The sequence below is a fragment of the Moschus berezovskii genome, chromosome 25, assembly GCF_049115385.1.
Source record: "Moschus berezovskii isolate FMDL1 chromosome 25, NW_MosBer_1.0, whole genome shotgun sequence".
Taxonomy (NCBI): Eukaryota; Metazoa; Chordata; class Mammalia; order Artiodactyla; family Moschidae; genus Moschus; species Moschus berezovskii.
The window spans coordinates 6,929,025-6,949,698 of record NC_142484.1 but is presented as its reverse complement, the minus strand read 5'-3'; the positions used below and the strand labels follow the sequence as shown (position 1 = coordinate 6,949,698).

At 51.4% G+C, this 20,674-nt stretch overlaps 2 protein-coding genes across 4 annotated transcripts in view; both read left to right on the top strand.

Moving 5' to 3' along the window:
* The first annotated feature begins 2,575 nt into the window (after window positions 1-2,575).
* SF3B2 (splicing factor 3b subunit 2) lies at window positions 2,576-16,590 on the top strand. 3 transcript variants are annotated; one of them, XM_088832346.1, is made up of 22 exons: window positions 2,576-2,753; window positions 2,922-2,971; window positions 3,261-3,338; window positions 4,440-4,688; window positions 4,904-4,951; window positions 6,296-6,413; window positions 6,724-6,824; window positions 7,177-7,273; window positions 7,456-7,547; window positions 8,070-8,285; window positions 8,395-8,532; window positions 8,750-8,830; window positions 9,015-9,242; window positions 10,166-10,315; window positions 10,977-11,066; window positions 11,174-11,281; window positions 12,015-12,122; window positions 12,409-12,551; window positions 12,642-12,743; window positions 15,625-15,724; window positions 15,828-16,013; window positions 16,353-16,590. In XM_088832346.1, the coding sequence occupies exons 1-22, from the start codon at window positions 2,621-2,623 to the stop codon at window positions 16,422-16,424; spliced, it is 2,688 nt and encodes an 895-aa protein (XP_088688472.1). In that variant the 5' UTR covers window positions 2,576-2,620; the 3' UTR covers window positions 16,425-16,590. The 3 variants fall into 3 exon arrangements, with proteins under 3 accessions (XP_088688472.1, XP_055271462.1, XP_055271461.1); XM_055415487.2 differs by having other exon boundaries at window positions 2,577-2,753; window positions 2,925-2,971; window positions 4,901-4,951; XM_055415486.2 differs by having other exon boundaries at window positions 2,577-2,753; window positions 4,901-4,951.
* A 1,486-nt stretch (window positions 16,591-18,076) lies between these two features.
* PACS1 (phosphofurin acidic cluster sorting protein 1) overlaps window positions 18,077-20,674 on the top strand; it is a 149,787-nt gene continuing 147,189 nt past the window's right edge. Inside the window, exon 1 of the mRNA XM_055415483.2 lies at window positions 18,077-18,678. Within this exon, the coding sequence (XP_055271458.1) occupies window positions 18,326-18,678 (353 nt within the window). The 5' untranslated portion in view covers window positions 18,077-18,325. The remainder of the gene's footprint in view (window positions 18,679-20,674) is intronic.

Sequence of the window (20,674 nt, the reverse complement as noted above, 5' to 3'; positions counted from 1 at the left end):
GCTTTCTGCCCACCCTCTTCTCCTTTTTCCACCTCCAGCAGAGAAATACCTTCCAGCCTGGAGCCTGGTTCCATCTGTCCTCACACCCCTGGGGACCCTTCCCCTTCCAGTCTGCTGCTGACCCGCTCCTCCTCTGCACCAGGAGTCCAGATTCACTTATTCCCGGCCAGAGCTTTCATGGACCCTGGACCCCTGCCTGGGCACTTTGTGCTGGGAATCATGGAACTCAAGTTCAGCCTGGGTTGAATTTAAATTCTAGGGTTAAGAGGCAACTCCCTGGACCTGGTTGCTTCCAGCCCTACTATAGGGAGCTGTTTGTGGAGCTGTTCTGAGGCTGCAGACATGACCCATGTGAAGGCTCTGTGAGAATAGTCCTGACTTTTCTACTGCCTTCTTAGTCCTCTGCTCCAACCACCTGGGAGCTGAGTCCTGCCAGACACCCAGAGCTCCACATTGAGTTATGTGGTTCTCAGGAAACCCTGCTTTCTACTGCTGTCTTGGCCAGGTGTGGCCAGGATCCTGGAGCTGAGGCAGCCACCCAAAACTGGGGCTGGAAGGGGCTGGATTCCATTTTAGACCCACACAGATACATAGGTGTTGTGTGAAGGTCCTTTCTAAGCAGAAGGGAATGGGTAATCTCAGAGTCAAGAGAACTGCTTGTGATCCATTTGGTCCCTTGGGGATGTCAATGTCTCTCTGCCCCTGTCTTCCCTTCTGCACAATTGGAAGAGGGTCATATCCTGCCCAGGTCCCAAGGCTGTTATCATCAAATGAACCCCCCGCCTGGCCTGTCCCTTTCTGGCCCTGGTCACACTGCATCCTCACCCATCAGCCCTTAGTTTAACCCCCAAGTTCTTCCCTAGCACCTACATATGCCTTGGGGCCTCTGGCCTCAGATGACCTGACAGTGGCTCTCCAGTTACAGTAAGCAGAAAGACATTTATTTCCTTTGCATCAGGAATGGTTCTGCCTGAGTGGGCTGACAAGCTGGAGGGCTGGGGGGCACTGCTGTTCTTTCTTCTGCCCTTTCTGGGTTTGGCAAATCCTCTGGAAGTGTCAGGAGACTGGGATGATGGTAGTGATGAAAAGGGGTAGGGTTTAGGTTTGGGCAGGAGCAAAGAGAATTTCCTAGCCAGGGTTAGGTTGCAGGCAAGCTTCCTGGCGGTCCTTTGTCTATCCTAAACCTCACCTTCCCTGGACCTGACATCCCATTCTTTTTTCCTTCCTCCCAGCTATTCCTCTGTTGGGGGTGACCTGTGAAATAGAGCATGCTAGAGAGAAGATCTGAGGGATGTGGGAGTGGAGGGCGGGGAGAGGGAACAGAGACTACTTTGAGTTGCCCAGCTCTCTCATCCAACACACAAACAGGCACACTGGCTGAGACCTGGCTGTCCGTGAGAGAGCAGCACTAGAATGGGAGCGGGATCTCAGAGCTAGAGGCAGAGGTGGGAAGATGAACTGAACTGACTGATCAGGACAGGGAGAAGCAGAAGGTGGGCAAGCAAGGGGCACCTGCCCATCCCTCCCTCAGGGGCACAGGCCGCTGGTGGGGTAGGAGAGCACCAGACATGGTCCACTGCGCCAGTAGGCTGGTGGGGATGAGGGAAGAAAAGGTCCTGGGTTTATTTTCTCTTTCTTTTTTGGCCTTGCGGTGCGGCTTGTGGGATCTTAGTTACCGGACCGCGGACGGAACCCGGGTTCCCGCAGTGAAAGCACTGAGTCCTATCCACTGGACCACCAGGGAATTCCCCTGCATTTCTTTTCAAGATAAAAAGGATCCAAATCTTGTCGCTTAAGACTGCTTTTTTCTTTCAGTAATAATTTATTGAGCACCTCTAACGCCAGGTACTGTGAGAATAAAAACTCATGTCTTGGGAGTTCTAAGTGCAGAGAAGGGGCAAGAAAGATTTAAAAACAAATGGTGTAGGTTTGGCCGCTCCAGGGCAGGAAAGGCGGGAGACAGCTTAGCGTAGATGACATTTGAGCCGGCCAGGAAGGTGGAAAAAGGGGCTTTAGTGTGGCCCTTCCCCCAGGTCGGCAGCTGGATCTCAGCCCGGAGGGCCGGCTTCGCTCCCGGCTCCGATCTCCTTTCAGCCCATTCATCCATGCCTGGGCCGGGGGTGGGCGGGCAGACAATCGGATACTGTTTTATCACAGGCATCGGCGGCAAACTCCCGCTTGGCGCCCACAGCGCGCGACCGCAGGGGGAACGAGTCCCTGGAGAACGTAAGCCTCTCAAGCCCAACCAGGGAGTAGCGCCGCAAGGCGGGAGGTCTGCGCTGAGGTCAGTGAGATGCAGAAAGCACGCCCTTCGGGCAGGACCTGCTTTCCCCACAGCCCCGCCCCGGCTCTGGCCGCCAGTGTTCCCGGCGTCGCCGCCGGCCGCGATCCTCCCGGATTTGGATGCGCAGAGACTGTGACCTGTACACTACAACTCCCAGAAGGCTTCGCGACCAGGCGGCCTAAGTAGCACTGGAGAACGGCAGGGGGTGGGCCCTAATAGGAACGGCCTGGCAACCCTCGAGCGGACGTGGCGTATGGCCCTACCGGAAGTTCCGGGAAGTGGGCCCGGAGGCTGGTCCGAGCTTCCGGGTTGGTCGCGCGCCTTCCTGCGGCTAAGATGGCGGCCGAACATCCCGAACCCCCTAAGGGAGAATTGCAGCTGCCGCCCCCGCCGCCTCCTGGGCACTATGGTGCCTGGGCTGCCCAGGAGCTTCAGGCCAAATTAGCAGAGATCGGAGCTCCCATCCAGGGTGAGGAGCATGGGAAGTTAAGAGCCGAAAAGTGTAGGCCTGCGGGGAAGCGGAGCTGGTTACCCCGGAGACCCGGGGGCGGGGGTTGGAGGCTTGCTCCGGTGGCCTGACTTGGGCAGGGTGGCCTGCTCGGCCTGACCTACCCCGTTGATCCTGTGCTTTGCTTAGCAGGGAGTCGCGAGGAGCTCGTGGAGCGATTGCAGACTTATACTCGCCAAGTAAGTGTTGGTGGCGGGACATGAGGATAGGCCGAACCTTTGCAGGAGGCATTAATGACCCGTTACAACTCGGTCTTCGTTGTTTACGAATCTCGGTACAGCAAGTGGGGTCTTGGCTGCTGCTTGTCTGCTGTGTTGTAATTGCTTTTGTATATATCGTTTCTTCCCAGAGCCCATTCCGAGCTCTGGCAGACAGTCACTGGGTACATTTTGTTGAACAGAGAAGAGCGAACGCTGTTTCATGCGACAGCTCCTTTTAGACTGACCTAGAGTCTTTTCTCTTTCACAGACTGGCATCGTCCTGAATCGTCCTGTTCTGAGAGGTGAAGATGGGGACAAAGCTGCTCCTCCTCCTATGTCAGCACAGGTAAGGAGGCTGTCTCACTTGATAAGATTCTTTTCTGCTCAGAGTAGCCCCTCCTCTGAGCGTACAGGGGGATGCACCTAGCCTATCGGGCAGGGAGGTACACTGATGAAAGAACTGAGAGCACTTCAGTTCTTCCTTCGTCCAGATTCTTCCTTCCTTTCTCAGTGTCAGCTCCTCCAGATTTCATGTATCATTTAAGATTCAACTTAAATATCTGGAAACCTGACATAATCCTCCCCCAGCTGGAAGTAATCACTCTCTTCTCTGCAATCCCTATGCAAAGTTCCCATGTTATTCAGTGAGAAATTAGGGCTTACTCTTTGATTTAATTTCATACCATCTATATTTAATCAGTCACTGGGGCACACTGGGTCTTATTTATTTAAATTCTCTCAATTTCCATGTCTTTTCTGATCCACGATTTGATTGTTTTTCTGTAGAGCAGTGGCCCTGACTTGGGGTCCAGGGACTTCTATATGTGGCATAAGAACGTTTTTATTTTTTGAGAGGATGAGGAGGTTTTAGATGGCCTTTAGAGGTGTCCCTGAGTCTCCTGAAATTGTATGTGAAATCTGTGTTCATGATGTTTTTCAGGGACAGAGTTGATAGCTTTTGTCAGTTAGTGCCACAGAGTTGAAATGTTCTTCTTTCGATACTGCTGTAGAGTATTCTTTTCTTTCTTTCTTTATGTCTTTGGCTGCACTGGGTCTTCATTGCTGTGTGCAGGCCCTTTCCAGTTGAAGTGAGCACAGGACTACCATCTAGTTGCAGTGTGCGGCCATCCCATCACGGTGGCCTCTTGTTACAGAGCACAGGCTCCAAGATATGCAGGTTTCAGCAGCTGCGGCACACGTGGCACACGGGATTAGTTTCCCCGCAGCACGTGGACTCGTCCTAGAGCAGGGCTTGAACCCATGTGCCCTGCATTGAGTGGATTCTTAACCACTGGACCTTCAGGGAAGCCCGTAGTATTTTCTTGAATGCAAGAATTGTGCGTCATTTGACTTTGAATCCCAGTACCAGCGTTATATTAGTTCCCCAGCAAATGCTTGCCATTACATAAATGCTTTGTAGTTAATGGTCTTATTTTTTTCCCCACAGCTCTCGGGGATTCCCATGCCGCCCCCACCCATGGGTCTCCCTCCTCTACAACCCCCTCCACCACCTCCACCACCCCCACCTGGCCTTGGCCTTGGCTTTCCTATGGCAGTTGGACCCCGCCCGCCAAACTTGGGGCCTCCTCCTCCTCTCCGGGTGGGCGAGCCAGTGGCGCTGTCTGAGGAAGAGCGGCTGAAGCTGGCACAGCAACAGGCGGCATTGCTGATGCAGCAGGAGGAGCGTGCCAAGCAGGTAGGGTAGGTGGCAGCCTGAGCTTGGGTCCCACCAGGGTCCTGAAAGGGGAGTGGGGCCTCCGGGGGAGCCGGATCCTGGGGCCAAGGCTTCTGGGAAGGTCTGGACCCAAGTCTTTGGGGCCTCGACTGGAAGAGCAGACCAGGAAGCAGAGTGTGGCAGACTGGCCAGTGGGGTGTGGGTGCTGGTATGAGCTTATTTTCTTTTTTAAGCAGGGAGATCATTCACTGAAGGAACACGAGCTTTTGGAGCAGCAGAAGCGGGTAATGCCTCCCCCATCCTAACCTTTGACCCCCACGGTCTAATCCATTGTCCCTCACTTGTAGTGCTTACTGTCTAAAATTAGCAGTGCCGTTCAGGTTTCCCATGGAGATTACCTCATCCTCATCTAAGTTCCAATATCTCCCAAATAATTCTTTCTTTCATGTAGCCAAGGAGTCGGTAATCTGTGGACTATGGCCTGTTTTTGTATGGCCTGTGATGTAAGGATGGTTTTTATATATTTGAAGGATTGTTTTGGGGAGATGGGGAAAAGTAATCTACAACAGTCTACAAACAACCCAGAAAGCCTAAAATATTTACTGACTGGCGCATTACAGAAGAAGTTTCCTGACCCCTACTGGGCTTCCCCGATGGTTCAGTGGGTGAAGAGTCTGCCTGCAGGAGACACAGGAGATGTGGGTTTGATCCCTGGGTCGGGAACATCCCTGGAGAAGGAAATGGCAACCCACTCCAATATTCTTGCTTGAAAAATCCCATGGGCCAGAGGAGCCTGGCAGGCTATAGCCCATGGAGTCGCAAAGAGTCAGACATGACTGAGCAACTAAGCACTCATGCATGCACGATCCCTACTAGTCTTCAGTTCAGTTCAGTTGCTCAGTCGTGTCTGACTCTTTGCGACCCCATGAATCACAGCACGCCAGGCCTCCCTGTCCATCACCAACTCCTGGAGTTCACTCAAACTCATGTTCATTGAGTCGGTGATGCCATCCAGCCATCTCATTCTCTGTCTTACATGATATCATTTGAGGTACATTGAAGAGGACTCTGGGCTAATTTAGTCATTTGTGTCAGATTTAATTTAAATGTGGTGTGTTTAAGTTAGGGAATGATACATAAGATCCTCAGTAACTGAGATGCATAGTATCAGTTGTTACCAACTAGGTTATTTGGGAGTATTAGGAGATAAACATTGACAGGAACAAACATGGAGATATTTACAGAATATTGTCTTTGCCCAGATTGTGGTAGGTCTTGAGGGGTCTGTACAAGAAAATAATTTGTTGTTCTTAGAAATAATTTTATCTTTTGGGAAGAAAAATCTTGTTAAAAAAATAGGCAGTGTTTGCTAAACATTAAAAAAAAATCATTAGGAACCAGTATTTTCTTTGGGTTTTTCTTGGTGTCGTTTCCAGGAGTTTTCTTTGTTTTGAGAGGGTTCCTTCATTTAGATCAAGAGTGTGGAAGCATGGGGGGGTGGCAAGGATATCAGAGTGCTGGTGGTACCTGATTAATCTATTACCTGGCTGAAAGGCTGCATTTACTGGGGACTGCCTGCCCAGTGGATTTCCAGAGCTGTGTCTCCAGTTCGTACTTTCCTCTCTTAGGCGGCTGTGTTATTGGAGCAGGAACGACAGCAGGAGATTGCCAAGATGGGCACCCCCGTCCCTCGGCCCCCACAAGACATGGGCCAGATTGGTGTTCGCACTCCTCTGGGTCCTCGAGGTAAGATCCTAGAAATGGAAGGGAAGGGCAAGGAAGGTGATGGAATTTTTTAACTTAAGTATATATCACAAAAAAGTGCACACATTGTAAATGTAGAGTTCAGTGAATTTTCACAAACTGAACACACCCATATTGCTAGCAGTTGGTCTGAGAAACAAGATTACTAGCACCGCAGAAGTCCTCCTTGCTCCCTTCTAGCCCCTCCTCCCCCACCAAAAGTAACCATTACCCTGGGTCTGAAGCAGGGAAATAAGTTTTAAAATGTGTGACTTATCTCTTCTGACGTTAGATGTATTTTCACTCCTCCCAGTGGCTGCTCCAGTGGGCCCCACTCCCACTGTTCTGCCCATGGGGGCCCCCGTCCCTCGGCCTCGTGGTCCCCCACCGCCCCCTGGAGATGAGAACAGAGAGGTGAGATTGCAGGGTTCTTCTGGGAACAGGAGAGTGTTTTAGAAGGGGCCATTTCTGGAGTTTTAGAGAAGGATTCGAGAGAAGATGGGAGAACTTCTGGGGGTGGGGCTGGTTGGTGGAGGGGATCCATATTTACCTAAAACACACTTAGGTAGGGCAGGAAGTCGGTTGGGTCTGGCAGACATTTCTAGGGTGAGGTTCTGGGGTTCACTCTGAGGGATGCTAAGGTGTAGTGGAATCGTCCACTGTTGATGTTCCCAATGCCTGGCCAGCAGCCTTTCAAGTCCAAGAAGTAGAAGTCGAGGAAAAAGGGCCCTATGATCACCCCCTCTTCCTGGCTTGTCTCTGGCAGATGGATGACCCCTCTGTGGGCCCCAAGATCCCCCAGGCTTTGGAAAAGATCCTGCAGCTGAAGGAGAGCCGCCAGGAAGAGATGAACTCTCAGCAGGGTGAGTCCTGAGGGCTACAGGGACAGAGCGTGCAGAGCTGGGGCCGAGTCTGGGCTACAGGGACAGAGCCTGCAGAGCTGGGGCCGAGTCTGCCTCCCCTGAGGAGGATTCGAGAGAGAAACTGGCTCTGGGGACAGAGGGGTTGCCATGAAGAGATTGATGGTCATCTTCCTCCCTTACAGAGGAAGAGGAAATGGAAACAGACACTCGCTCATCCCTGGGCCACTCAGCGTCAGAGACTGAGGAGGACACAATGTCTGTATCCAAGAAAGAGGTATGGGGGGAGCTGGATCTGGAAGGAATGTTGGAGAGAGGGTTTGGCACTAAAAGAATCCTGTCCCAGATCTTCAATAGTTAGTAGCTGCTAGGACTTCCCTTGCGGTCCAGCGGTTAAGACTGCGCTTCCACTGCAGAGGGCACAGTTTGATCCCTGATCGGGAAACTAAGATCCCGCATGCTGTACAGTGAGGCCAAAAAAAAAAGTTAGTAGCTGATGTCTCATGCCGGTTCCTTGTCCAGAGCACCTTACAGATATTTTTTCTTACTCAGTTGGCCTAAATCCTTTGAGTTCTGAGCGTGATGCATGCCTCCATTTTAGAACTGAAATAACCGAGGTTCAGAGAGGTGCAGTACTTTACTCAGAGACACACAGTTCAAGAGGGGCCGAACTTTGTGGTCTGACTGCAAAGCCTCTTTTTGCAGTTGCTTGGGGAAAATTGGGTGAGGTGATTAGGTGTTGGGAGGCAGGTATTGTGCTTTGATTCTCTGACCTAGTTGGTTTACTGTGTTTTGGCAGAAAAATCGGAAGCGTCGGAACCGAAAGAAGAAGAAAAAGCCCCAGCGGGTGCGGGCGGCGTCCTCTGAGAGCTCTGGGGACCGAGACAAAGAGTCCAGCCGCTCTCGGAGCTCGGAATCCCCAGCGGCTGACGTGGAAATTGAGTATGTGACTGAAGAGCCTGAGATTTACGAGCCCAACTTCATCTTCTTCAAGAGGATTTTTGAGGCTTTCAAGGTGCAAGGAGCAGTGCACTCGGAAGGGGCACTGCTGAGCCGGGGTCGGGTGAGGGGGTGTCTTTTCAGAACTAGCTTCAGCTGGAGTTCCAAGCTGTCTGTCTCCTCAGCTCACCGATGACGTGAAGAAGGAGAAGGAGAAGGAGCCAGAGAAACTTGACAAAATGGAGAACTCTGCGGTGCCCAAGAAGAAGGGCTTTGAGGAGGAGCACAAGGACAGCGACGATGACAGCAGCGATGACGAACAGGTGAGGCCACGCCCCCTGTCATGATGAACAGGTGAGGCCACGCCCCCTGTTGGGGAAACAAGGGCTCTGGGGGCCAGTGGCTGCGATGCGTCCTGCAAGGGACCGTGTCAACCTCTTGCAGGGAAGAAGCCCTTTGGTAGCTTAAGTTTCAGGGTAAGCTGGGAGGTCTCATGTCACCTAAGAGTCCCGCTCACAAGAGAGGATTGTTCTGCTCTAGGAAAAGAAGCCAGAAGCCCCCAAATTGTCCAAGAAGAAGCTGCGCCGAATGAACCGCTTCACTGTGGCTGAACTCAAGCAGGTGAGGGCTGAGAGGCTGAGGCACTCCCGCAGGCCCTGGAGCCCAGGAGCTCTGGGAACCTCCATGGTGTGGGGAGGAGGACTTTGAAGGAGGCCCAGGATGGGCCCTCTGGAGGAAGGGAAGGCAGGGCAGCTTTAGGTCTGAGAAGCTCGGACTCTGCAGAGGGATGCTGCTTTGTTTCCAGCTCGTGGCTCGGCCAGACGTCGTCGAGATGCATGATGTTACCGCGCAGGACCCCAAGCTCTTGGTTCACCTCAAGGCTACACGGAATTCTGTGCCTGTGCCACGCCACTGGTGTTTCAAGCGCAAGTACCTACAGGGCAAACGAGGCATTGAGAAGCCCCCCTTTGAGCTGCCCGACTTCATCAAACGCACAGGCATCCAGGAGATGCGGGAGGCCCTGCAGGAGAAGGTGAGGGCTGGCTGGCGCTCAGAACTGCGCTGGGGGATCCACTCCTCAGCTGCCACCTGCTTCAGAATTGTATCTGGCTCCCCAAACCCTCCTCCATGTTAACTGTCTGGTTGTTGATTCTTCGATTTAGAAGTCAGCACTGCATAGGACACATGGGGGCGGGGAGGGCAGGAGGGGAAGGACAGCTCTTGAAAGGCGGACCTCACCTCTGCTCAGAGCTGGCTCCCTGCCCTCGCTGAGACTTCTTGTTTCTTGCGGCTCTGTTTGCCCCTTTGTTTCCCGGTCCCCCTGCCTGTCTGCACTTTGCAAGCTCTGAGCCACACACCGTGACGACTCCTGCAGGTTGCTTTTGGCTCCAGTGTTCTTGCCTGGAGAATCCCAGGGACGGCGGAGCCTGGTGGGCTGCCGTCTATGGGGTCGCACAGAGTCGGACACGACTGAAGCGACTTAGCAGCAGCAGCAGCAGCTCTCTGCCTGCTGTGTGAACTGATGCCCTTGAGGCTAGACATGTATGCTGATTGTTTAACTTCCTAAATTCAAAAATTTTAATTAAATACTCTGGTTAGGTCATTAGATTATTTTTGTGTGTAGTGCGCAGATACCAAAGTACATGGTGCAAAGCTTGCCTCCGAGGTAGACTCTTGTCACCTACTTTTCTGCAGAGGCAACTGATGAGGTTAGTCTGTTGATCAGATGGCTTTCAAAATATTTAACATACATAGCTGAGGGTGATTTCATATGTTGCATCTCTTTTGTTCAGTGTGGATCACATCTTGAGGGATTTGAGCAGGAAGGGTTTTGGTGGCTTCTGTGATGAGATAAATGAGGTTTCCCTCTGTCTCTTTTGGGAATAGGGATTTGGGCTGCCAAGAGTTGAACTTGGTGCATACCTTTTATGGTGTGTCTTCTGCCATTCTCCACAGGAAGAACAGAAAACCATGAAGTCAAAAATGCGAGAGAAGGTTCGGCCCAAGATGGGGAAGATTGACATTGACTACCAGAAACTGCACGACGCCTTCTTCAAGTGGCAGACCAAGCCAAAGCTGACCATCCATGGGGACCTGTACTATGAGGTTCGGGAGGGGGCGGGGAGGCAATGTTGGGCCTTTGGTCATGGCTGTGTCACTTTGGGTCAGAAGGGCTCTGGAAGCAGCTACGGTGGCCCCTCCCCTCAGCCTTCGCATTGTCCATCAACTCCTTTTGGATGGGTTGGAATTTGGAATAAGGTGGTCCTCTGAAGGAGATATGCAGATCATGTTTTTGAGGTGATTGTTGTTGATGGTGGGTGATTTGGGAATAGAGGGGCCAAGGGCAGGTGCTTTTTAGATACACTTCGTATTGGGGTAGGAGAAAAGGGTTTTTTTTTTTTCTGAGCCTTAACATATTCATCGCCATGATATCTTGGAAATTTTGAGGTGGAAGGACCTTGGGTCTTCTCAAATGTCTTCTTTTAGCAGATGAGAAAATCAGTCCTTGAACTTGGCCATGTTCTCATAATGGGTTAATGACTGCGCTGGAATCTTGCCTTTCCCCCTCCTTCCTGGCCTTTATTCCTTTCCCTACTGTAGCCAGGGCAAGAAGTGATGAGAATCAGAGTGGGAACTGGCAGCCCCCACCGGGACTGTGTCTGATGTGGATTGGGACTTCTCTGCTTTGTTCTCAACGTCCTCTTGCAATTGACCTCCCAGCGTGTGTCTGGAGTTCACAATACCGCATGCTTGGCTTTTTCCTCAGGGGAAGGAGTTTGAGACTCGGCTGAAGGAGAAGAAGCCAGGAGATCTGTCTGATGAGCTGAGGATTTCCTTGGGGATGCCAGTAGGACCAGTGAGTGCCAGTTATCCGACTGGGAAAGAAGAGAAGGAACTGCTAATTGAGGTGGGAGGGAGACGATACGGTTGGGAAGATGGTATCCTGTGCTCTTTCTCCTGCAGAATGCCCACAAGGTCCCTCCCCCATGGCTGATTGCCATGCAGCGATATGGACCACCCCCGTCGTACCCCAACCTGAAAATCCCTGGGCTGAACTCACCTATCCCCGAGGTGAGTCCTGTCCTTGCTTTCATTCTTAGCTGGCTGTACATTTTCACTAGAGGATGACTTTTTTCTTCTCTTTTTCATTCTATAATGTGTGTTTTTTTTTAAAAAACCCTGAGCTATTTGTCATAAAATGCATAAAATGTCCAATTAGAATTGATAAGTACAAAGAAGAAAACATACCATCCACATTTCACCAATCAAATTTAATATCTGGTGAATGTGTTCCCAGATACCTTTGATATACACATGGATAGACATAATTTTATCTCAAGAATGGCATTAAACTTACCGTTATTTTAAAATAATAAAACGGTAAATAGGAAAAAAAATGAACAAAGTCATTAAAGTGAAGAAAAAAGAAGTTAATTATTTCAGATAAAATTTTCTGTCCCTTAACAGAAACAGATTCTATAAGCTTGCCAAAGTTAGGAAAAATCAGTAAGAAGTTGGAGCCGTGTGTTTTAAAGTACCTGTTTTCAGTTTCAGAGAGTATGACTACAAAGGCCGAAATTATTAGCATTTTTTCTGCTTCCCACCTCCCATCCTGTTACCTTCCAGTTTTTGTTGTTTGCTAATTTTGCTTTGTAATGCTTTAAAACATTTGATTCTTCTATGTAGTTGTAATCTCCAGAGTTCCCAAGTGTTAATTCTGTACTTTGGAGCATGACTTTTCTCTCAGGCGTCAGTGTTTCTTGGAGTCCAGGCATGGAAGTGATTTGCATTTCCTGTCTTGCAGAGCTGTTCCTTTGGGTACCATGCTGGTGGCTGGGGCAAACCCCCAGTAGATGAGACCGGGAAACCCCTCTATGGGGATGTGTTTGGAACCAATGCTGCTGAATTCCAGGTACGGGCTGTGACCGGCAAGCTTGGTCTTACTTTAGGTCATGAAGTTCAGAAATAGCTGGTTTCTGGCTTCATTATCAGAGAGCTGTGTGTTCTGAAGTTTCAAAGTCTGAGAAAGGGGCATACGTTTCCCTGAGATGTAACGCAGGCTGTCCACTAGACTAGGCACTCTCTCTGGGTAGGGATTATTATGTCTGTTTACTCTTAAATCCCTCCCTTTTATAGCCACTTGACACAGGATACATATATAGTAAACATTCATTGAATGAATGAGTGGTGTTTTTCAGACCAAGACTGAGGAAGAAGAGATTGATCGGACCCCTTGGGGGGAGCTAGAGCCATCTGATGAAGAGTCTTCAGAAGAAGAGGAAGAGGAGGAAAGTGATGAAGATAAGCCAGATGAGACTGGCTTCATTACCCCTGCAGACAGGTGGGGGAAGCAAGAGAGTCTCCCTCTTGGCAGTGGTCTCTGTGTGTGGGGACCTTGTCTCTACTCCAGAGCTTGTATCTCTCTCCACAGTGGCCTCATCACTCCTGGAGGGTTCTCGTCAGTGCCAGCTGGAATGGAGACCCCTGAACTCATTGAATTGAGGAAGAAGAAGATTGAGGAGGCGATGGACGGGTGAGGGCACCGGGCAGGGCTGTGGGGGAGGGTTTTCTGGGTAGACTGACTGACTTGTTCCTGCCGCCTCCCATGTCCACACCCCCCACACCAGCCTTTTACTTTTTTTTTTTTAACAATTATTGAATACCAGCTCTGTGCCAGGCACTGCTCTAGGCACAGGGACATCAGCAGTTAAAAAAAGAAAAAGTCAGGTGAGGTAAACAAGTTGTCAGAGAACAAGACAGTTTCAGATGTGGATTGGATGTGTAGAGGGAGGCTGAATAATTGGGTGTAGAGGGCTTTGGGTGGTGGGGAAGCCTTTGGGAAGGCCCACGGAGGAGGAGGTATTTGGCTGAGAGCTGGGGCAGAAGGAATTGCAAAAGCAAATGGAAGAACACTGGAAATGTTCAAATGTTCAAATAATATACAATTCTTATGATTGAAATCTCTCTAAAAAATAATTGAGATAATTGACCATTTAAACAAAAATAATAACCGTGCAGCAGCCCTCCTTTTTGCAAGCGCCAGGCTTCTAGGTTGGCGGTATTTTCTTCTTTCATTGCTTTAGAGATGTTGCTCCCAGTGTGTCCTCTTCCCTGCATTGTTTCTGCCAGAAAATCTGTGGTAATCCTTCCATTGTTCCCCTGTGCGTTTATGTCGTTTTCCTCTGGCTGCTTTCAGGATTCTCTTTTTATCGCTGTTTTGAACAGTTTATGATGTGCATTAGTTTTCTTTGGGTTTGTTTCTTTGCGTTTGTTTCTTTGCGTTAGTTTTCTTTGGGTTTGTTTCTTCCTTTTAATGGTTTAATAGTTTTTCTTATTTTCTTTTCCATTTTCTTTTTTGGCCTTGCCTCGAGGTTTGTGGAATTAGATCCCTAACCAGGCATTGAACCTGAGCCCTGGGCCCCAGAAAGCACAGAGTCCTAACCACTAGACCGCCAGGGAATTCCCATCTTTGGATTTCTATACTTGGGGTTTGTTACACATCTTGAATCTGTGCTTTTATAGTTTTTAATAATTTTGGAAAAATTCTGGCCGTTATTTCTCTGATTATTTTTTCTGTTTCTTTCTCCTCTCCTTTGGGAACTCCAGTTATACATCTGTTAGATTTTGTGAAGTTGTCCTGCTGCTCACTGATGAAAGTTTATTTAAAAATTTTCTCATTTCTTTTTGTATTTCATTTTAGAAATTTTTCTATTCCTGTATCTTCAAGTTGGCTAGTAGTTTTTTCTGTTTATAATGTGACATTAATCCTGTCCAATGGAGTTTTCATTTCTAGCAGTGTGATTTGGGTCTTTTTATATCTCCTGTGTCTTTTATTTGACTTTTGAACATATGGGATCCAGTTATACTAATATGTGAAAGATATTTATTTAGCTGCACCAGCTCTTAGTTGTGGCAAATGAGATTTTCATTGGGGCATGTGGATCTTTAGTTGTGGTATGCACATTCTTTGATGCGGGTATGTGGGAGCTATTTCCTTGACCAGGGGTGGAACTGGGCCTCCTGCCTTGGGAAGGCGGAGTCTTAGCCACTGGACCACCAGGGAAGTGCCCTGTTATAATAACATTTTAAGGTACTGGCTTGCTGTTGCTAACATCTGTGCCAGTTCTGGGTTGGTTTAAATGAACTGATTGTTTTCCTTGGTAAGAATTGTATTTTCCTGCCTCTTTGTCTTTCTGGTAATTTTTTATTGATGTTGTGAAATGTACCTTGTCAGGTTAAGGTTCCTATAAATCTTTAGCTTCGTGCAGGGTTATTACATTTAAGGTGCTTGGAAAGAGTTTGGTCCTTTCAGGTCCTGCTCTTCAGGTTCATTAGGCAGGATTGAAACAGTGCTTAGTCCTCTCCACTGCTGAGGCACGAGGCCCTGTACTCTACCCTGTATCCTGTTGATCAGGCACTGTTCCCAGACCTGAGGGAAGAGCAGGCATGTATGTAACTTCTCGTGCCTTCTGGTGGTTCTTTCTCTGGCCTTGGTACTTTCCTCCCACACAGTCCTCACCCGAGAACTGAGGACCGGAGGGGGTTCTCTGGAGGTCTCTTGAGTTCTTGAGTCTCTGCCCTTTCTTTTTAGGTTCTCTGTCCTCTGATCTCTAGTTGCCTTGGTTCCCTGCACCTCCAGCTTCACCCCTTCAACTCCCGGAGTCCTCCGGGCTCTGCACGGAGCTCCCTCTCCTTGTTCTGCAGCCTGGAGACTGTCAGTGCAGTAGGAATCACCTCACTTGTTTCCTGTCTCTCGGGAATCACTCTCCTTTGTTGCTCATGTCCAGTGACTTGAAAACCACTGTTCCATGTATTTTATCCAGTTTTTGATTGTTTCAGGTGGGAGGGTAAATCTGGTCCCTTTACTCCTTGTCCAGAAGCAGAAGTCTTAAGTTTTGTATATTCAAGGAAGAAAAAGAAAGGGTACTGGGGCTAGGACCTAATGAGCAGGGATTAAATAAGGGGCCAGATTCAGATTAAGAAACTTTTAGGTCAGGGGGACAAGTTTGGGTTTATTCAGATAATGATTAGGAGCCGCAGAGGATTTTGGGCAGAGGAGTGACAGGATCTGAAATCTCTTTTTATGGTTGGCTGCTTAGTGAGGGTGGATTTTCACCTCTTCCGGGGAGGGGATGGGGAGGAAGTCATGGTCTGGGTTGATACTGGTATATTTGCTCTTGTTTTTCGAGTAGAATTCTTGAAATCGGTGACACTTTTTCATCTCATGGATCTCCACGATCTGTAGAGGCAGCTCGGACATTATTTTTCCCCTGGGTGTCTTGGGATCTCTTGGGGGAGCTCAGTGGAGCTCAGTGGGGGCGCTGCCCTTGTTCCATTTGTTGTCCCCTCTGGAGACCCTTTTGTCCTTTCTTTTTGGGGCCTGACCCCCTTGTTTGCCTCCTTGTCCTTCACAGAAGCGAGACGCCTCAGCTGTTCACTGTGTTGCCAGAGAAGAGAACGGCCACTGTTGGGGGCGCCATGATGGGCTCCACCCACATCTATGACATGTCCACGGTGAGCACTTGGAGGACACTGCTTCTGGGGCTGGGAGAGCGGGCGGGGGCGCCGGCTTCCGCGCCTCGCTCTGGAGAAGACAGTGCTCTGATTTCTTTTCCAGGTTATGAGTCGGAAGGGCCCGGCCCCCGAGCTGCAGGGTGTGGAAGTGGCCCTGGCACCTGAAGAGTTGGAGCTGGATCCCATGGCCATGACCCAGAAGTATGAGGAGCATGTGCGGGAGCAGCAGGCACAAGTGGAGAAAGAAGACTTCAGTGACATGGTGGCTGAGCATGCTGCCAAGCAGAAGGTGGGAGCTCACACGGGGCCCCGGCTGTGAGAGCCAGGGACCAGGGCTGCCTTTCCCCGTGGGGTGGTGTCCTCTAGTGGTGAGAGGAAGGGAGGACGCAGTGCCTGCTGCCCTGAGCTTCCTGGGTGCTGGGGACCTTAGGAATCCTCTGGCGGGCTGCCCTCTTTAAGGTCGATGAAGCTGAGACACAGGGAGGGGAAGGAACTCCTAAGTCTGAGGATTCCAGTTTCTAGACTTTCCCCACAGATGTCTGTGGCCACGTCAGGCTGCCCACCCTTGTTTTGGGGAATCAGCGGGTTGTTTAACCTGTTGTGACCTGTTTCTCTTTCTCTCCTACAGCAAAAGAAACGGAAAGCTCAGCCCCAGGACAGCCGTGGCGGCAGCAAGAAATATAAGGAGTTCAAATTTTAGGTCCCTGTCTTACACCTGGCCTTCTTTAAAGCCCTTTGCCTGGACATCTGGGCTGCTTCACACTTGGGCCTGAAGAACCAGCTCTCCTGCTATTCCCAAGGCCTTGTCGTTTTCATGTTCTTATTTTAGACCTGTTTTGTAAATAAAGCTGTTTCCCAAGGAAGGAGATGAATATGTAACACTCCTGATCCTCCCTCTTTTAGTCCCCTCCCTCAAAAGGATGAAAACAGCCATTTTCTGTGGCCAATACTTTGGCCACCTCATGCGACGAGTTGACTCACTGGAAAAGACTCTGATGCTGGGAAAGGTTGGGGGCAGGAGGAGAAGGGGACGACGGAGAATGAGATGGCTGGATGGCATCACCGACTCTGTGGACATGAGTTTGAGTGTACTCCGGGAGTTGCTGCTCGCTTTTGTAGGAAGGCTCTGGAGGAAGGACCTCCAGGTCTGGTTTGACCTTACTAGTGTGTCCTTGGGGACTAAAAATAGCCAGCTTAGTGCCCAGCTGGGCTGAGGAAGTGCAGTGGGCTTGGGAAGTAGGCCAGGTCAGGCCTTCCTAACAGACCTTGTGGCCAAGAGTCCAGGCCCTCACCTGGGAGAGAACGCAGCTTACAACCTCTAGATTGTCCTGAGTCCATATGAGCCCCTGGGTGGGTGCATCAACCATCTCTAGGTTTTGGAGGTGGGGGCATGGTTGGGGGCTGCTTTCCCAGGTTCTAGTTCCCCGTGTCCCTGGAAGTCTTTCTGATAGGCTGGACTGGGTTGGACCCATGGGTCCCATAGGCAGTTGCCAAGCACTGGGGAGAGAAGTCATACAGTGCTGCTGTACCACTCATGCTGGTGTTAAGTGCACCATCTGAGGAGCTGCCATGAGGGAGGCTTCCAGATGCTTTCTGGATTGGGAAGTGTGGGTGACTGGGGAGGATAAGGCAGTTTGAGTAAGATCTCAGAAGGAATAGGATTGTAGAAACATGTAAGTGATGAGGCAGCAAAACATTCCAAGTATAAGAAATTGAGGGCAGAGATGGAGAGTTGGGACTCTAATAGTTCTTTAGGAGGGGGACATCGCGGTCAGAAAATAAGGGCTTAGCTTTAGAATTCACCAGTGCCAAAGGCTTTTTGGACTCTAGGTCCCTGAGGCGCTGCCCACACTAGGGAGAAGGCGGCAGAAACCGCTCGGCCCAGAGGCGCCCAGTTGACCCCTGGGTCACCATCGCGCCCTTTACTGGTCGTGGCGAAGAAGCCCCCCGGAGCCGCAGGGCGGGCGCCAGGTCGGCGGTCGCAAAGCGGGTCTGGACGGGCGGCGGGTCGGGCCTCAGGTCTACAGACCCGAGGGGGCCGAGGCGCGCTCCCGCGGCAGCCCTCTCCGGGCCGGGACCGCGCCCCGGAAAAGCGGAGTTTCCGCTTGGCTCTGCTGCCACCGCGGAAAAGAACGAGAGGGGAGAGCAACGGACGGCGAGGTTAAGCGGGTTGCCGCCGGGCGGCGAATTTGAGGAGAGGACCCGGCGGAGGGCGCCAAGCCGCCGACCCCCGCCCGCGAGGAGCGCGGGGCGCGCGCGCCCACAGGCCCGCCCGGGCGCGCGCCTGCGCGCGGCCCCGCCCCCGGGCGCCGGCTGGGGCGGGTGCGGGCCGGGGCTCCCCGCCCCCTCCCCGGACACGCCCACCCAGTGTCTCGGCGGCGCGAGCCGCAACAGGCAGCGGCGGGCGAGCGTGAGGACCGCGCGCCGCGAGGCCCCGCGCGTGCGTGCAGCTCGCGCTCGCGCGCTCGAGCGGGCGGGCTGAGAAGACTAGTCGAGCCCCCGCCGCCGCCGCCGCCGCCGCCGCGGGAGAAGCCTGGGCGGTCCGCTCGGCCGTCGCCTCGATCCCCGTAACCCCCGCGCCTCCCCGCCCCCGGCCGGGCCATGGCGGAACGCGGAGGGCCGGGCGGTGGTCCCGGAGGCGCCGGGGGCGGCAGCGGCCAGCGGGGCTCCGGGGTCGCCCAATCCCCGCCGCAGCCGCCGCCGCCTCAGCAGCCGCCGCCGCCGCAGCAGCCGACGCCCCCCAAGCTGGCCCAGGCCACCTCGTCGTCCTCGTCCACCTCGGCGGCGGCCGCCTCGTCCTCGTCCTCGTCCACCTCCACCTCCATGGCCGTCGCGGTGGCCTCGGGCTCCGCGACTCCCGGCGGCCCGGGGCCAGGCCGCACCCCCGCCCCCGTGCAGATGAACCTGTACGCCACCTGGGAGGTGGACCGGAGCTCGTCCAGCTGCGTGCCCAGGTGAGCGGCGGGCGGGGGGCGGCCAGGCCCTCGGGGGCCGCCCAGCCGGGGCTGTGACAGGCCCCCGCCTTCCTATTCCTCCCCGTCCCGTCGGCCGAGGGGGGCGCCCCGGCCCTGGATTCCCCCTCGGCTGCCTCGATGCCCGGCCTCCCAGGGACTCCTCCCTAGGGGACCCCGCCCTCCCCTGGCATGCCCACCTTCGGATTCGGGCCGGGACCACCCTCTTTCCCTCCCACAGCCGGGCCCACTGGATTCTCTGCCCTGGGCCTTCTGACAGAATCCGGCCTTCCTGTCCGTTTCCCCGTGAAAGTCACAGACTTTTTGCCCTGCCTCTTCAGCACCCGTGGGCTGTACCTGTGTTACATGGATGTGGTATAGATCTCTCTAGATATTATTGTTTCCCAATATACTTGGCGTGTGCCGGACTCGGTTGTCACCTTCTGCCAGGTAAAGTCCATATGGTAACCCTTAGGGCTTCTAGTTTGTGTTCAAAACACACGTCCATTTGTGCTGCAAATGCATTCTGTCCGGGCTTTTATGGTCTTGGAAAAGTCCTGTTTAGTTTGTTTTCAAGTGTATTTTTCATCCTCTCCTCCCCACCCCTAGTAACCGGTCACATACTCTCCTAGCCCTGCAGGGCCACATAAAATTAGTGCCTTGTTCCTAACTGCAATCTGTCCCTCTGTCTGTTGGAACCACCTGGGGACTTTCCATTGGTAAAATATACCTGAGTTGGGCTGTTTTCTGTTTCTGTATGGGCAAGGCAGTCTTCTCACACTCTTCAGGGACAGTGTGCATTGTCTCACAGCTTACCCCTTGACCAGACACTGCGGAATTGGTTTCACCCAGGAAGCCCAGAGAAGTGCCTGAAGGTGGTCTTTTTTCCTGTCACCTCTAAATGGAGTTGATTCTGTTGTCTTGGAACAACAACTTGCTCCTCACTCTGGAAGCCCCATCTTGGGCAGATGGACATGTAAGTCGGGGTTAGGGAGCATGGTTTGGTTACATCTTCAACTCTCATTTTTCTCCAGCCATCTTCTATTTTGAGTTGTTTCATGCATACAAAGTGATATATGTCCTAGAGAGGACTTTAAAATGTAAAAAAAATGACAAACACATCTCTGTCCTTGACTCAGCTTGAGAAAGAACATTAGAGTTGTGTTGGAGCCCTGGGTGCCTCTTCCCAGCCACGTCCCCTTCTTCCCCCTACAAAGGTAAACATTATTCTAAATTGTGTGTCCCTCATTTCCCGGTCTTTTAAAATTAGTTTTGCTACGTATGTGCATCTCTCGACAATGTTTTTTCGTTGTGAATGTTTTGGGAAGTTTATATAAATGCTATCATAATGTATGTGTTCTGTGACGTATTTGTGTCTGGTCTGCTGTTTGTGTGTGTGTGTGAACTCAACATTAAGTTTGTGAGAATCATTGATGCTGTATGGTAATTTGAAATATTTTCCTGAAGGGTAAGAATTTCACAGTATGAATATATCATAAATCTCCTTTTGATGATCATCTGGGTTGTTTCCTTTTTGTTAACACGAACAGTAATGCTATAAATATTTTTGTCCAGGACTCTTGGCACTTCTCGCAAAAGTTTCTTTAGGATGTCTTTGTGTGTAGGGGTGGAGTTGCGGTTGGAAGGATATACATCTGGAATGTTTTTAGATAATGCTGGATTGTTTTCCATCTGCCCCCCTCTGCTCTTAGTGTCCCTGTGTTTCAGTATTCGCTTCACTGATTTTACTTTCTTTTTTCTCTGTCCTTTCTACAGGGCAGTCGCGAGTCATGCCAGTTTGGTTTGGTTTGGCCAACACCCTAACACACACCAGACTCAACTAGTTTAGTATGTGGTGGCTTACCCCTCCTGGTCCTAAGCAGGCCTGCCTTTCTCTTTCTGTGCAGGCCCATCTATAACTGAAATAGCCTCATCTACTTCTTTCAAATATACGAGCACTGAGTCCCTTCCTCCCTGGGTCCAGTGTGAGTAATTCAGG

Coding starts and splice junctions, on each gene's coding strand:
- SF3B2 (XM_055415486.2), top strand. CDS start 2,621: ATGGCGGCCGAACATCCCGAACCCCCTAAGGGAGAATTGCAGCTGCCG. Junction 8,831..9,014: donor CTGTGGCTGAACTCAAGCAG/GTGAGGGCTGAG, acceptor CTTTGTTTCCAG/CTCGTGGCTCGGCCAGACGT. Junction 11,067..11,173: donor TGGGGATGCCAGTAGGACCA/GTGAGTGCCAGT, acceptor TTTCTCCTGCAG/AATGCCCACAAGGTCCCTCC.